The 18215-nt window shown below is 32.7% G+C and overlaps 1 protein-coding gene and 1 pseudogene across 3 annotated transcripts in view; both read left to right on the top strand.

Annotated features, from left to right (window-relative positions):
• OLA1 (Obg like ATPase 1) overlaps positions 1-18215 on the top strand; it is a 148182-nt gene that overhangs the window by 98665 nt on the left and 31302 nt on the right. For all 3 annotated transcript variants that reach the window (XM_039855964.1, XM_039855965.1, XM_039855966.1), the window contains 2 exons: positions 4308-4388; positions 4694-4791. In XM_039855964.1, the coding sequence (XP_039711898.1) occupies positions 4308-4388; positions 4694-4791 (179 nt within the window). The remainder of the gene's footprint in view (positions 1-4307; positions 4389-4693; positions 4792-18215) is intronic.
• Positions 16531-16649, top strand: LOC120597371 (uncharacterized; annotated as a pseudogene).

The raw sequence follows: 18215 nt of genomic DNA, 5'->3' as shown, positions 1-18215 counted from the left end.
TGCTAGTATCACACTATTCTAATTATATTCTAATTACTGTAGCTTTATGGTTAATTTTAAAAATATAATAAAGCAAGTCATTCTTTTAGAATAATGTTATATTCAATTTATAATATTCTCCAATATCCCTGTTGTGATTTTTAACTAGAATTGTGTTAGATAAACATAGTGGCTAGAATTTTTAACTGCACAGTGTTGATCAGGAGGGATGAATTTTGAGTATAGGGTCTGACTGAAGCAAGTTTTAGGTCAGTGTCTGAATTCAGGTCTGGGAGTCCATGGACCTGGAACATTTACTTACTAGGCTTTTATTGGGGCATTTGAGTATTGCCACAGAGTCACAGCCATAGTGCTTGCATTTTTAGATCATAAATCCCTTTTAAAAGCATTTGGAAGATATGTGCTATCATCCCTCAAAGGCACATAAACACGGAACTTTATATACAATTTCAGGGTTCGGGAAACCCTGAAATCCATTTTTGGATCAAAGATTAATAATTCCTGTTATGGGAACTGTACAGTACCAAAATAGAGAAGTGTAGTATTTAGTCTTAGAAAGTCTAGTAAATAACTGGGTTGTGTTATTTTATGCAAAGAAAAAAAATTTTTTTTTGATACATGGATTGGCAATCAGATATTATACTCAAATATTTCTCTTGTGACCTGGAATGTGAATGAGGACTTTGAATAACAACCTTGGGAATGCCTACGCTAAACAAGGAGCAATTAGAAAGGCAATAAAGAAGAGAAATAGGCCAGGGAGATAGGACAGAACATGAATTTTCAAGTCACTTAGACCTGGTTTTGAATCTCATCTGTGCCACTTACTACTACCTATGGGAATTTAAACAAGTCACATACCCTCCCTGAGTCTAAATACATTATAGCCGCTATTAACAATAATAATACATCAAGAAAATAGAACATTTCTAAATGAAATATGAGGCACTCAGAAGAGTAAAAAGTAGAAGAGCGAGGTATTCAAAGTGAGTTTGGATTATGTTTCTTTGCAGTTAAAAGATAATTATTCAGCAAAAGGTACTTCTTGTAGAATGTTAAGACCAGAAGCCAAATTGAGATTTCTCTAAAAAAGCCAGTATTGCTGGTAACCTTCAGAAATTTGAAGAAAAAGACTAATGAACAATTATTCAAATGTGGAAGATGTATATGTGCTTTAAAGGAGTACCCAAGAAAATATATTGCCATTTTGTAGATCACTGATATTTAATCTTTCAACAATCACAATAATGACGGCAACAACTCATATTTATTAAGAACTTACTCTGTGCCAAGAACTGCACTAAACACCATCTATGCATTATCTGTTTTGATCTTCAGAACAGCCCCCAGGAGGTAGATGGTATTGTCATGAAGTAATAGGTCACAGACCTGGTGAATGGTAGACCTAGGATTTATTCCCACACTTAAGCATTAAGTTGTTACCTCTAGAACTAGTATACTCATATCACTGCTTTGTAAACAAAAAGTTAAAATGACCAGGAATTTTTGCACAATCTCCATCATGTACAGAATTTATTTTGAAAATGAGGAACTTGCTACAGTTATCAAAACATTCCTCCTTCTACATCTGTATTTCTACATAATGATATTATTAAAGAAAGATGAAATCCTAAAGTAACTTCTAATGTATCAAGTATTAAAGTGTTTTTATTTTATGTTTTTACTGTGTTCTAGTTTGTTAAAATTAGATTACGTGTGTATTAGATTTTTTTTTTCAGTTAACCAAATTCACTGAATTGGAATTTTTTATTGTTTTGACCATAATTATTAATATATGTGTTAATATAAGAAAAAAATTTAGTCGATCTCTTAAGTATTATTTACAAATAAGTCCAAATGTTTTCTTTCATCTGATTAGAAGTTTTTCAAATAAGGACTATAACATCTTCTAATTTTTGCTAAAATTAAATTTTTTACTTTTAGAAAAACAGCACATTGCAACTATACCATACAATCACTTCTATAAGATAATCTTATCTGAAAGCAATTTTTTTTTATTTGTCTTAAGTAAAATTGATGTCTTTTCTTGGCTGTTAAATCTTTTGTGGGGATAATTAAGAACTGGGTAGAAAATAAAATATTTTAAATTTTAAACTTTTTATTTTCAACTATTCAAAAACTTAGTTATAATTTAGAAATTTTTCTAAAAGGATTTGAACATAGCTTTAGTGAATATACTGTTTGAGAACTTTATGAGTTAATTCTCTTTAAAATTTGAGTGCTCTAATTTGTAATATAATATGTTGGTGTGAAGAGGGAAAAAAAACATAACTAATGCCAAAAAGCTTTTGTGATAAGATTTCTATGTCTGAAGTGATGGTCTAGTTAATTTAAAATGAGAGAAATACTGAAATTCCTTCACTAGTGATCATTATTTATTGAGGCCCTTTGGTTTTGTAAAAATGTTTGTAGTTACGAAAGTATTTGACACTTTTTATATGATTAAAATTTGATTTCCTTCTGTATTTTTGGTTTTGCTTTCTTTTGTCTATTTTCTTTCTTCTTTCTTTAATTGAAAAAACTAATGGAACCAAATATAAGATGGTACCACTGTTTTCTCCTTCTTTTGTATAATCTTGTTGCGTGTCTCTACATAAGCTGTTCTGGCCACTCATCATAGTAACCAGCTGGGCCATTTCACCTGCTGGAGCCATTAAAGAGGACTCTCTCCCCCTAGATTAATCCCCTCCGACATTAGTTTTTTGCACTGACGACTGGAGCAGGCATTCAGAATTTGCAGGTGGCCAGTGTGACGCACATAATTGCCTACAATTTTAGGCAATGAATAAAAATGGTCTACATTACTTGTCAAAGGTTGTATATGCAGTGCCAAGTGAGATCTATGGGAAGCCTTTTAGGGTTTAAAGAACAGTTAATAGCAAGGCTGCACAGGGCTTTTTTAATCATAATGCATTTGTAATATAGCACTTTGATCTTCTCCTTGTAGGAAATGGTGTTACATTAGCCACTTTTAAACATTTATGAGTGAAATTCAGTTATAGAAGAGTAAAAGTGATTATTCTTAAGCAGAACATGTTAGATTTCATTAAAAGTTTTTAGCTTGCCCCTTCCTTGTTAAAATCTGTGGGAAGTCCTTTTCCTGGAGTGTTTTAAATCAGGATCTAAGGATATAAGGCTTTTTCCTTATTTTTCCCATTGATAACAGCAAGATTTGGTAGGAGGGTATACTAAATATTGAGGTAATTTATACAAGTGGATATTTATAGATGAATAACTGATTTATGGTAAAGAAAAATCCATCGATGATACTCCAAGAAACCTATTAGTAATAATTGTGTATTATAATAAATTTTGAAAAATGCATATTTTAAACATCCATAAATTATCTTTAACAACAACAAAAAAACAGATGACTCTCAAATGCACTTCTTCTGGAAGAGCTAAGTTTGACCTTTCAGACCCTAGAGCCTTTTATTAACACCTGCCTGTAAGGAGAACCTTGCCACACGCAGCTTTTAGATTCAGAACCACAAAACTGATGAGGAAAGGCTTGAAGGGTTCAGTTTGTGTCACTTGCTGTTTGCCGTTTCCATTTCACAGATGATTAATCTTTCTGTGAAGAAAGGCCAGAGAAACAAAGCACATTGGGCTCTTCCTGCAGTTACTCCTTCTGAATGCACACTAGCTTGCTAACTAAAAGGCCTTTAGATTTCCAGCAGAGAGAGATGTTCTGAAAGTGAATGCAGCTGGTTGGAGGTCACCAGTGCAGGGCTCTTGCCATTGTGTAATGGAGGCTTTGGCAGGTTGGGGTGGGGGGGAGGGTGGATTGTTGAAGTGGGGACAGGAGAAGTGGGCAGGGAAAAGGTGTTGGCAAAAAATTAATTCAGAATAAAAAGGGTTTTGGTGAGTTGATTTAATATTTTGGAGAGTAGATTATCAATAATAGGCTCAATTTCATCTATTTGTTAGTTTTTCTTTTTAAGGAAAAAATTGTAATTCAGTCTCTCTAGTATACCCCTCTCTATTTCCTAATAGCATGTTTATCTTGCAAGTGGCATTACTAGGTAATGCTGAGATATTACTAACTTCTGTAGTCTTTGTTGTAGTTGAATTGTCTTGAGATTTTTAACTTTCACTAATTTTGCTAATATTCCTCATTTTATATATTAATATTTTAACGCTACAACGTTTCATTGGTATTTGATTTTTTAGTGAGATATTGAAAATAATTATCTGTGTGATTTAGTTTCTCTATTAATTTTAATATTTGCTATCTAAATGCTTAGTATTCACCTTGTATTTACTTTTTTCTTAATTGTGTGTAGGACATAATGTGCAAAGTCAAATCCTGGGTTATAGATCAAAAGAAACCTGTTCGCTTCTATCATGATTGGAATGACAAAGAGGTAAGTTATAAGTATCATGCCATCTATTACTGCCTTAATTTTGATTTCTAAGAGAACAAATCAGAGTTGCCATTATTTTACACTTATTTTTATATCTAGTTAAACTTTCGTTCTATCACTGATGGCTTATTCCCAGGCTTGTCATCTTTTTTTCCCCTTCTCCTGATATAACAATTAATCTTTTAGAAACAAGAATTATGAAAATGAAAATAGCTGCTTGTTTAAACAGTTTATTTGCAAACTATTTAATGACTTATTCAATATTTACTCAAGTTTTAAAAAGAATTCTTTCTTTCCCACTTTAGATAGAAGTGTTGAATAAACATTTATTTCTGACTTCAAAACCAATGGTCTACTTGGTTAACCTTTCTGAAAAAGACTACATAAGAAAGAAAAACAAATGGTGAGTTTTTCCTCTCCAGATATACCTAGCCATATATCTGTACACATACAAACACATACATATGTACTTACTGCTATGTTTGATTTTAATATTTTTCCTCTTATTAAAAAGTTTAAAATGGATGAAAAAAGCTTTCCCTGATGTTTACTTTCCAAGATGAGTCTCCTAATTAATTTACACTGAGAGAATTTAAGAAAAAATTAAAAGGATTAAATTAGGCAGTATTGAATCATTCATATTTACTTATCAAATTTAAATTTAATAGACAGCATTGTTTGTTTCCTTTGCAAAACGAGAATAAATGTAGTTGGAGCAGTAAAAAGTTTTAATCTAGGAATTTCTAGCTGTGTTGATATTATATGTGACTTTAAAATATCCACTTGGGATTATAGTTGGGCATAAATTTTAGAATCCAGACTAAATGCTTTAAAAAAAAAGTTTTTTTAATTAAAAAATTGTGAGAGTGGAGAGGAAGACCAGATATCTGTTTCAGATACTTTAAAAGTGTACAAAGGTAAAAACTATACATTCATGTATTGATTATCATTTTTGCCTTTCATTCACTAATAACTTCCAAAAATATCACGTTTGTGTAACATGCGGACAGTACACATTTGACATAGCACTCGCTTTGACTTGCCTCACTGTACCCTCACTATTTTATACTGTTACGTCAAACAAACAAATCAAATCAAAACTATCCAAAGCAAAATGTCTGAATTCTCCTAAAATATATTGTCGGTTTTCCCCTGTACTTCATTAAGTACTTAGATACACATGGTTTCAATTTTCCATTAAAAATTCTCATTTCCATATGATATCAAAGAGTGAGAAGCTTTAAACTGAAAAATAAACATTCATAGACTGGAAGCCAAAACAATAATTAATGTCAGATGGTTAACTCCAATAAATCATTAGAATAAATTCTGTGAAATTACTGCAACTAAAAATCTAAAAATGCCCTGTTGATATTAGTGTAAGATATTCTGTGTTCCTGATAGGAAGCTGAATTGGGCCTCTTTATTGGTAATATTCTAGAAAGCATAAACTTACCATGAAAATTTAGTTCTGACTGATCAGTGTCCTCCAGTAGATAATTAAATTTAAAATAATCAGTTCTGTCTTGTTCCATATTCTTATAATTTTGATGATTTATGTGTTAAAAATTGTTACCTTTGGGAAAGAATTTTAAAATTTATTACTTGACCTTAGTTAATAAATCTTCTCATTGTAGTATAAAGGATAAGGTTTCCTGAGGCTTCGTGAAACAATACAGACATCAAAGTTTACATGAAAAGGGATGAGTCAGTTTCCTTGCCCAAAGGGGCTTCTCACACCTGTATTTGGATGATTACAGGTAGAACTCCCTGGCTCTAATTGTATAGTAAATACCATTTCCCAGACCCTAATGGTAGACAGACTGTTTGGGAGACGCCAGTCTGTGATTTAGCTGTCGCCAGACACCCCGTGTTTTTTGTGAGACCAGTTGTGATGATGATATGGTTATAGCCAATTGAAAGTAAACTCTCGTCTAAATAGCAGATTTTAATGTATAAAAATGTAGAGGTATGGATGATCTTATTTATAAAACCAAATTTTAGATTTTATGTATAGCTAATGATCTTGTTTGGGTTGTATGTATGTTTAGGGGGTTGGAGGGTCATATCTTGTGGAAGTTAGTGTAATTGTAGCTGAAAGATCAAAGACTTAGTAACTGAGTGATGTTCCAGAAGAGAATTTACCACATAGCCATTTTCTGTACAGTTTCTGCCGCCTGCTGTTCCTATTTTCCCTCAAGCTAGCCATTGACTACCCCCTGTGCATCCCTGCTCGTAAAAAATGATTGAGGAAGTATTTGTCATGTATTTATGAGTGGGAAACATTGTGTGATAGAGAATGGCATCTACTGGAGCCAGAAAGATTGCCATTTGCCTTTCATTCAGCCACTTTGCTATAGCTTTAAATCCTCTGTTTACGCAACATAGCCTTTGTATTAAAGTGCAGAATAAATTTTTATTATGAAGGATATGAACACTAGGTTTTCATCATTTATAACACTGCATGCAGATGTAAATAATTAAAATATATTTTAAGTACTAAATCCTTTTAATTTGTGTTAACATAGTGGTTTTTTTTTTTTGGAAATGTTTATATCTAAGCTCTATTTGCATTAGTTGCTCCTTTAGCAAAAGAAAAAGATTTTGTTTTTTAAGGTTATTATGTAACATTACTATAGCAAATTAAGATTGATGCAGGAAACAGTAATAAATATTTTCCTGGGTCTTTTAGATCTAGAAAACTATTTTAAATGGTCAGGAAAGAGGGAGGAGGGGTTTGTGATTTTGGCCACAAGACAAAGACTAAAACTATATTTTAAGTGGGGTCACCGTTTCAGAAGTAATGAACATTTTAATTACTAGGTAAAGTTCACTTTAAATTTAAACTGTAACGTTATTTTTCAATTTTAGAGAAGAGGGAAGCATTTTGAAAGATGAAGTCTATTGTGATATTGAGTAGGTGTATTGACCTTTTGAAAGATGTAAAAACTGGAATGGCTCCAAGCATCTACTCATGAGTTTTAACAATATTGAATTAGTCATTTCATTGATTTATGAATAAGACCTAGCCCCTGAAGAGAAGCTGACATGGTAGCTGGGTTAGTTATAGTTGTGTTATGAGCAGATGACAGGAATCAAGATGTTGTAAAGGAATCCACAGAAACTTTTTTTTTTTATTATTATTACAAATTGCTGTTCTTTGAATGAATAAAAGTATACAGGAGTTATTTTTGTGTTTGGTGGGTGCCAGTGATTTTTGAACACTTGACGATTTCCTTTTCTAAACATAATCAGTCGTTACTTATAACTAAGATAATACTATATGCAGTATTAATTTTCGTTTGAGCTTGCCTACTAAGTCATGGTGTCAAGCAGGTACAAAACAGTAGAACTCTCAAATCATTGCTTAATTAGGGGTTTAAACATCAATCTTTGCACCTTTGCTATTCTGTTAGTGGTATATTCCATTCAATTATGAAATCATTAGAAAAACTAATTTTAGGTACAGTATCCCTCCTTATCTGTGGGGATGCGTTCCAAGACCTCCAGTGGATGCCTGAAACTGTGGATAGTACTGAACCCTATATCTACTATGTTTTTTTCCTGCACATACATACCTATGATAAAGTTTAATTTATAAATTAGGCACAGTAAGAGATGAACAAAGTAATTATAAAATAGAACAATTTTAATAGTATACTGTAATAAAAGTTATATGAATGTGGTTTCTCCCAGAAAATATTTTGGTATACTCACCTTTTCACTTAAAGGAAACACTTTGCAGCTTCTCTTTGGCATATCTGAATTGGCAGCATCACTACACTTGCACTTTGAGGTTATTATTAAATAAAATAAGGGTTACTTGAACACAAGCACTGCGATGCTGCAACAGTTCACGTGATAACCAAGATGGCTACTAAGTGATAATGGGCAGATAGCGTATACAACATGTACACCCTGGATGAATGGATAATTCACATCCCGGGTGAGTGGAGAGGGGTGATACGAGATTTCATCACACTACTCAGAATGGTACACAATGTAAAACTTAAGAATTATTTCTGGAATTTTCCATGTAGTGTTTTCGCACCAAGGTTGACAGTGCCTAACTGAAACCACAGAAAGCAAAACTGTGGATAAGAGGAACTACCGTATTTTGTATACTTACATAGCTTCCAATGATGTTTCTCTTAAAACTATTGGTAAAGGATAATTATATATTATTGTATATTATAGTATATATTCTTATTTAACTGGAAAATATAACTAAAATTTAAGACATTTAGGCTTCGCGCGCGCGCGCGTGTGTGTGTGTGTATAATACACATATTTGTATGTGCCCTGGTAGACTTTTGGTCACTGAACATTACCCTTTGGCTTATGTAAGTATTATATAAGAACGAATTCTAGTGTTGAAATTGGTTTCAGATAGGTGGACAAATATTAGCAAAGTCTTTTAAGTTGTTGTATGATCGGGGCAATGTGTCAGGTTCACTAAATAAATTTTAAATAGAAAAAGGTTTTATTCTTACTATGCGATGATTTAGTCTTCCCACCCCCACTTTTCTGTTTTTGTTAGTTTTTCACATAATTTATACACAATAACAACAGTTTGGCGTTACTATACATTGTATGCCTCGTTAAGGGGAGAATTGTGAAATAAATCCAATATTTTCTTATTTCTTGAACTGTGTATAAGAATTATAGATACTATATCTCAGCAACTATGTGTGAAGGGGAAAGTGTTTTTCATTTTGACATATTCTTTTGTATGTCTCTATACATATCTACATATACATATAGGTACATGTATACATATACCTATAAATATAAAACTATTTCTGTAAAACTATTTTAAGAAGCCATCAGTTTCTGACAAGATTATTCATTGAAGCTAGAAATTTAGCACAGGTATGCTGCTTTAGGAAAATCACATTGTTATAAACTCATAGACATGGACAGTAGATTAGTAGTTACCTGAGGAAAGCGGGGAGGAGAGAGGTAGATAGGATAAAAGTGGTCAAATTTGTGGTGACAGAAAGAAATCTAACTGTGGGTGGTGAACACAATTCAATATGTATATGACTTACTGTTGAATTGTACACTTGAAACTTGTTGGATTTTGTTAATGTCATCATAATATATAAAAAAAGAAAAATCACATTGTTATACATTTAGTTTACTTGAAACAAATAAAATTAATGAATGATTAATTATTCTTAAATAAATTATTAATTTTAGTCCAAGAAGCTTCTCAAGTAGATTCAAATTAGATTCAATTTTATTTAAAGCTATCAGGAACATACATTATATAAAACAAGATTGACATGTATAAGATTTTTTTAAATGTTTCACTTTATCATAGTAAAAGCTCTGAAATATTGTATACAGTGCTTTTAGGGGATTATAATTTCTTTTTTTTTTTATCACCTGTGGTTTATAAAGTTTTGGGGGGGTTTTGTGTGAGCTTCATCTTGAAGTACCTAACATGAAGGCAATGAGAATACATTATTAATTCTGAGTGTGTTCCTACCAACTTGAAATCATAACATAATGTTGGTAGGTTTATTTTAACGTGTGTAGAGTTTTGTTTTTGTTTTTGTTTTAGCAGAGTTAAATTTTATAAGCTATAGTTTGTAATGGTTTTCCTAAATACTTTTTTAGTGGTGATTTCTTTATGAGGACTACTGCTTTATTGCTCCTTTGACAGGAGGGTGAGAGGGCAGGTCAAGAGTATTCTGGAAGTCTAAACTGAGCATTCCCTTTTTAAAAAAATGTGGGATTGATTAAATCAGTGGACTCCTATGCAAAATTCTTAATTTTACTGACATAAGTTATAAATGAATATAAAAAGAAAATATTTTTTTGAGACCCTTTCTCTGTTTTAAAATTTCTTGTTTTCGCTACTAGATATTTTTCAATTATTTGCTTTTTAATTTGTAATGATAAAGCTTTGGAACAGTATCATATGCACTATGAATTAGGATTTCAAATAATTTCTGGCAAATGGATTTTGTGGAATCAATCATAATTTCTCTGATCATAATTTTGAGAGTTAAAAGGAGTATACTAAAGCAAAACATTCTTTTTATTACAAGAAGTAGAAGGCTGAAAGAAGTGGGAGGGAAAAGACCTTTGCTCATTCTGGATTTTTTTTACTCAAAATGTTCTTTTGCATATGTATATATGTGTACATGTAATGATACTTATAAATTGCTTTCCGGTTTTCATTAAATGGTTTTGGTTACTCTTTCAGCAGTTTCATATTCTTGTCGAGAGGTTTTAGTGCCCCAGAGCACTTTGTTATAATGAAACCAAATCACACTTCTGATTCCATATTATGAAAAAGATAATTATAGAAGAGAGCACATCTTTTTATATGAACATAATGCTATTGACGTACCATGTTATGTGTATTAGGAATTGCCCCTTGCCTATTTGCATTTTCGCCCTGTACTATTTATAGTTAATAATTTCTATTTGCAAGATAGTTTACTGAATTTGAAAAAGTGGTATATTTTGGGGAGGGACAGTTATCTTCATTAGTCTTATCTGTTGATTAATGAGTGATATAATTTATCAAATATGTCAGGACTTCCATCTTTTTTTCAAGTAGCTGAAGAATTTCACTCCATATAATAAGGAAAAGTTTTGTAGTTTTGTTTTTTTTTTCAACTTTAAGAGACTAAAGCTCTTTTAAAAGAAAACAAGTGTTATGAAATTTAAACATAGGTTCCCCGTATATGCTCACATATATATAATCTGAGAAGTGAAAGGCAAAGTTTGGCTTACAGCTATACAGTGTTCTTCAGATTACAAATGATTCATGTTCACAAGGAATTTCTCTTGCTCTTTACCCCATTCACTTTGGTGAATAATTCAGAGACTATTAATATTATTAAAAATCTGTGCCCCAGAGATTAAGGACCTCTGAGTGAGATTTTATTTCTAAAAATATTAGTAGAGATCAGCTACACTCAAAATTGGAGTTTTGACTAGTAGTTGGTGAAGGTAGAGGAGAATTTTGAATTCTTAGGCTGGTGGGGCTAAAAGACAGAGGGCAGGGCCTTGTGAAGGGTTTAAAATGGATCCTTATTGCAGTATACAGGATCTGAATAACAGTTTTTCCTGGGAGAAAGATGTAGAAAAGGAAAGGAGAGAGTGCTATTTTGGGTTCTCTCCTGCTTCTGCAGGATAGAAGTATTATTTTCTCAGCCCTTCTCTCCTGTGCTCTCTCCTGTGTTCTCCAGTCACAAGGTCTACCTTCGGAGTTAGTGTCGTAGTTCAACTACATTATCAACTAGATAGACTTCTGAAGCTGAGACTAAAATGCTGGGTACCATTAATAACATGGGTTCTGTAAGGAAAATGAATTCTGAGAAACTTTGAGCATGTGGCCAATTGTAAATTAGGTAGTATGTATTATCAGGAAATCTGGTGTATTAAGAACATTACTGTTTTAGAATTTGAAATGTTAGTATTGTTGTTATTTGCTGCTAACTAGCTCTTTGACCTCAGGCAAACTACTTAGCCTTTTGTGTATTGAAGACAGTGCATCAGAATGGTCAAGTAAAATGTGTTCCCTCTAAACAGTACTTCCCAAAATGAATACAATAGAAAAAAGACTTTCCCTTGGTTTTTCTTTCCATTATACAGAAAAGGAACAAAATGCATTGCATTTACAGTTGACCCTTGAACAACACAGGGGTTAGAGGTACCAACGACCCAACGACCCCCACCCTACCCTGCACAGCCGAAATATTGCGTATAACTTGACTCTCCCAAAACTTGACTGTCGTCCCTTGAAATCCAAGAGGGATTGGTTCCAGGACCCCCCAAAGATACCAAAATCAGTGGGTGCTCAAGCCCTTATATGAAATGGTGTAGAACAGTGCATACAGTTGGCTCTCAGCATTCACAGAGACCCAATCTAGATTTGAAAATACTGTTTTCAATCTGTGGCTTGTTGAATTGGTGCTTGTGAAACCTGAGGATACAGATGGCCAAGTGTATATTTATTGAAAAAGATCCTCATATAAGTGGATCTGCATAGTTCAAACCTGTGTTGTTTAAGGGTCAATTGTGTATTTACAGCTATAATCCCATGCTTTGAAAAAGTTGTCCTCCGAAACAAAAACAAACAACTAGGAATCATCTCTATTGTGCAGTAAGTAGCAATAAGACTCCCATGATATCACCACCATCTTCCATATGACCTCAGCCCCATCTCTCTCAGATTGGGCCCTGTGACTTCAGTATTTGCAGCTTAGAGGATTTTATTGTCACTCCTTGTCTTCCATTAGAGTAAATCATCCTTCAATTGTTAAAATAGCATAATTTTGTTAAAATAGGTGTTTATTTTTTTTAAAAGCCTTATAAAACAGTTCCATTGTGATCTGTATCTCAATTTCTCTGTTTTGAATTTATATATGTGTGTTGGGGGGTGGGGAGGTGATGCAGTAAAGGTTAGTAAAGAATTAAAAGAGATCATCTCTAAGGTTCCCTTCCAGAGCTAGAGTTTTATGATTTTAATGAATTGGATTATAGCAAGTTGACAAAGAAAAGATGCCCTTGCAAACATATAGTATCTTCTCAACCCTCATATATAGGTTTGTCATGATAGAATTTTTGTCTAACTGTGGAACTATACAGAGTATTCCCAAGGTTGCGAATACCCAGTTTATGAGCAACTTCTCTGGAGTAGGGTAGAGATAAGACCTGGTCTTCTCCTCTACTCATATTCCCTCTTCCATATCTCTTACCCCTTGAAAATACATTTTTTTCTGGATCTTACCATGTGTCCATGTTTCCTCATAGTGGGCAGCTGTTGCTCTCACTAAAATAAAAACAAAGTGGAAATAAGACTTATTTGTAGAATTTGGAATATCTATATTTGAGACACATTGCTCAAACTATTGCATTTCTGTATTCTAAACTGACCAAGAAAGCATTTTTCCATCAAAAACATTAGATTAGGGAATACCCTCAAAGTCACAGTGTAGTAGAAATAGTGCAGTTTGAGTGAGACACATTTTGGTATCTGTGACCATTTTATCACATTTTAAAATTCTGCTTAAAAATATATTCCAAAGAACTAACGTAGGAACTTCGAGCATACCTTAGCTATATGTTTGGGGCTGCACATTGGTATCCGTCAGTCTTTTTAGTATTTTATCAAGAAGAGAAATTAACTTCATAAGAATGTCATTACGAATATAAATTTTAAATTTATGTTCCTTATGAACATAAACCTAGACCCCCAAACCACCCCAATGCCGGGGATCTGCAGGCAGCCCAGGAGGCCAGTGAAGCAGTTCACCTCTCCCAGGCTTTGCCTTTAAACAGGAAAAACCCTGTCCCTGTAAGGTGTGTTGTCTCATGGAATAATAGACAACCAACAAACAAATATTTAATATATCAGGAAATGATTTAGGATGATGAATAAAAATAAAGCAAGGTAAGGTTGCTATTTTAGTTGGCTGGTCAGGAAAAGGTCTTTATGAAGTAAGAGGATGCACCATGAGAGAATGTGAGAAAATCTCAGTCCAGGGAGAGGAGACAGTAAATGCAAAGTCAAGTGTGATGGAGCATCAAAAAGAATAAAATGTGAAGACAACCACTTGGGAAGAACTCATAAATTCTTATTCACATACATCGTGATTAAATGAATATTAAAACATATCCTAAATGTGTTCTAAAATTTAATTGGGGATTTTAAGAATGACCATTATTTATTTTCTAGTTTGCTATAGTTCATTCCTTATAGTACAGAAATATTTTGGAGTGCTACATGTTTTAAGCAGCTTTTAAAGTAATATTTGCAATTATATAAATTTATTTTGAATTTTATCTTCCCTTTTTCATGTTTGTCTAGCAAATTGCTGATACACACTACCACTTATAAAGCACTTCTTTCAAAATCTTTTGTTGTATGACTTCAAAGAAGTAGATTAAACTTATACCAAGAATAATATCAACTTACATTTGTCAAAACTTTACAGTGTTTCATCTTACATCATTTCATTGGATCCTCAGACAAAGCTTGAGATGGCCCTCATGACACTGTATTATTTTGGCCTTGAAATAAATTTTTACTAAAATGAAGTATTTTCATCATTGGATGAAGAGATCTGCATTTTAGTTTAGGAATGGGGGTAAGCTAGCAGAGAGATAAATAAGATACATGTTTCCATTAATAAAGATACAAAGGTATCTTTTCAGTACTTGAAATATTTGTCATTAAAGTCAAGGGGATAGTTTCTGGATTGGGGAACATGTGGAGGAGATTCTGGGAGCATGGCTTGCCTGGAGAGGACATGGAAGCTCTGTGCCCTTTCTCCATGCCTTGCCCTGTTCATCTCCCTTCTGGCTGTTCCTGAGTCACATCCTTTTATAATAAACCAATGATCGAGTGGGGGTAAGAAAAATCAAGAGATAGTCATCAGTAATTCTGGATGATTATCAACATTTTCCTTAGAAATTCTTTAGAAAGAACAGTATAGTCAGTGGAAACGTCTTTGGGTTTAGTTCATTTTGAATTTTAAAAAGAAACGATTGGATAACATCTGTTGGTAATAATTTTTTAGCTTTTTAAAAAATGTTTCCGAAGATTTTTCCCAAAGAACAAATCTGGATGTTTGAAATGTGCAGGTCACTAGTACTTTTCATACACAATTTATATTTAAAACTGTTACCTTTTAGATTGTACCATTCTTCTTTGCCTGTCTGCCCCTACCCTCTTATTAAAATTTAATTGATTTAGATTTTCCTGTACCAAACCAAAAGACATGTATAGCAACCATCATGTTTTATTGAGTTCCTGCTATGTGGCAGGTACCCTTTTGAGCTTACAAATTGGTGAGATGTCAATGGAATAGATGAAACTTATATGAAAGTTCTATGAACATTTTTGAAACATAGATATTATCATTCCTATATTACAAATAAGGCAGTTGGAGAGATTACAGAATATGCCCAAGTTCTTATAGCAGGCAGGTAGCAGAATAGAGCCATTCGACTTGAATATTTGTGTTGTTCCATGTACGACTGTACAAGCTATATTTGTGAATCTTTAGAAATCTTCGAAAATACTGCTTTAATTAATTTAGTATTTTGCTACGTTTAATCAGAAAATATCTCCACCGAATTGTTTTGGATTGTAGTTAAATAAAAGGAAATGATTCTCAAGACGACAACTGAGTTCTTTTCTTGGGATAATAAGCTTTAGCTGCTGCTGTTTTTGCCTTGCTTTGTAATTTTGTTAACTATATAATAATGTTATGGCAACATTTTTAGCATCCACATTAGAATCTATTTTAAAACATATACCATATATAAAAATTTTGGTAGAGAAAATACAGTAGCTTTTATTGAAACCTAAACTAAAAATTGCATCATGGTCCCTAGTCTAAAGTAGAAAACATAGCTATAGCCACAGTTCCATTTTTATATATTAATATAATAAGTTGAATTTGCCCTTTTTTTTGCTTCTAGCATACCATACAATTTGTGAAGAATTATCTTCACTGCCACAGGTTAGGGAGTTGATGTATAAATGAACAAGGAAATGAGAGAATATCATAAAATAAGGCAATGGCAAATAGTTCACATGCATGCCTAAAGTGTTGTTTTAGTGGTGCTTGGCCTCAATTAACACTTACTGAACACTTAACTGTATTCCAGTTACATTTAAGACTCCCAACAGCCTTTAAAGTTGATACCATTATTATTTTAAGGAAGGCAAGGCAAATATAGAGAGATTGAGGAACGTGGCCAAGATTACATAACTAGTCAATGGTACCAAGGTTCAGACCTAAACAGTTTGTCTCTAGAGCGCATGTTCTTTACATCTTACTGTGCCATAGTACAGCATTGGGCATTGGTGATGCTGGAAAAAGGTTTACAAGGCTTGAAAAATAGGTCATATACTAGCCATATTTCCTATCACTATGAATTTCATTTAGATAAGATTTTGTTATTGTTACATTATTGGTGCACTATAAAATTGGATACTAAAAATTCGCTATAACCTGATTAGAGAAGGCCAACTGAAGAGTAATATAAAACTTGTATCTAAAACTGCAACTTTATTTTCATGGACTTACCTCTGAAAACTGTTTTCTAAATATGTTCCAATCTAATAGCCTTCATAGGGATAACAGTTAAAATGGTTTATGTATTAGTCTATGACCATGCTACCCTGAACAAGCCCGAGCCCGTCTGATCTCGGAAGCTAAGCAGGGTCAGACCTGGTTAGTGTTTGGATGGGAGACCATCTGGGAAGACCACGTGCTGTAGGCGTAAAAAAATAAAACATATGAGACTATAAGGTGACAAGGTTTTTGCAATCTGTGAGGTTAACCAAGGGTTGCCTCGCCTAAAGGAAGGAAGAAAGGAAGGTTGGTTAGTTTATATATTTTTACATATAAAATACATATTATCAATCCTTTTTAAAAATAAGTACTTCTACCACTTAGTTACTTTGTTTGTGTATTTTTAACCATAGTGATTTATTCCATTTCCTTTCATTTTCAGTAACTTGGATTTGTTTTTGAGACCTTCTTGGGAATAGGGAATCATGTGTGTGTGCACATGTATGCATATCTCTTTTTATTAGCTGAAATACAGACATTTGTAGAATCTGTACTATATTAGTGCATAGAAATATAATAGAAAGACGTACATACGTGTATATATATATATATATATATACACGTATATATATATATGTGTGTGTGTGTGTGTGTGTGTGTGTATAAATTATTTTACCCAAAATAATACTTGGATGTATGTATACATACATCCAAATTTTGGGTAAAATCATGACTCTCATCTGTTGAGTATCTATATGTGTTGGACTTTGGGGCACTTAAATAGATCTCTTATTTGGTTTAAGCCTCATAACAACATTGGAAGGCAAATAGCTACCTATTTACTCAGAGAGATGAAGGAACCTAGTTAAACATTTTAATGACTTCTTTTAACTCGAGCTCATGAGATAAAGTATAAAACATTTTACTGCATTTATAGCATGTTTTTCATGGTACAAAAAGTGCACTAAGAGTTTTCTATGCTAGTTGTGTCCTAGTGAAAATTCCATAGAAACCCATACCAGCTAGAAAGCAAACATAAATGCAACGTTTTATGCAGGACTCAAGATAGTTTTGGTTGGTTTCCTTATAGTCCTTGTTTCCTCACCTATCAAATAGGATGTTAATTTTCTTATAGAATAATGAGAGTTAAAATATTTTACATATACTAAATGTTATTCTTTAGTAGAAATAGATCCATTTATCTTGGAATTTAATTTTTATGTTATGATGAAAAAGCATACATATGATAGATCTATAGTTTCTGACAGTTGTAATTACATAGTAAATTCTTTTAACCAGCTTAAGTCCTGCTTATATAAACACTGCAAATTATGTTTGCTCTCCAGCAGGTATGAGTTTCTCTGTAATTTTCATTAGGATACAACTAACACAGAAAAATCTCTGTGCACTCTTTGTTGCATGAAAAGCATGCTATAAATGCAGTGAAATGTTTTATACTTTCTCTCATGAGCTCAAGTTAAAAGTCTTTAAAATGTTTATTTTAACCTAATAATGCTTAAGAAATAAAAGATAGCAATTTTCTATTTCTTCTGTTTCTCCTAAATATATATACTTTTATTTTTTACAATATTGTAATGTTGTCTTCTCACATTTACAAGTATAAGGTAACTTACATTTTCCCTTCCTTTCACTGTATTTTTGTTTCCTCTCTCCCTGCACCTTAAGGAATTTTATTTTTTTTAGTCTGGGATCCAGTTAGAAATTTGTTTAGAAATACAAGTACCAAATTTTATGTTTGGAGTGATTTTAAATG

The sequence above is a fragment of the Pteropus medius genome, unplaced genomic scaffold (genome assembly GCF_902729225.1).
Source record: "Pteropus medius unplaced genomic scaffold, Ma_sr-lr_union100, whole genome shotgun sequence".
Classification (NCBI taxonomy): domain Eukaryota; kingdom Metazoa; phylum Chordata; class Mammalia; order Chiroptera; family Pteropodidae; genus Pteropus; species Pteropus medius.
The sequence above is the reverse complement of the archived record's forward strand: the minus strand, read 5'-3'. Positions and strand labels throughout refer to the sequence as shown.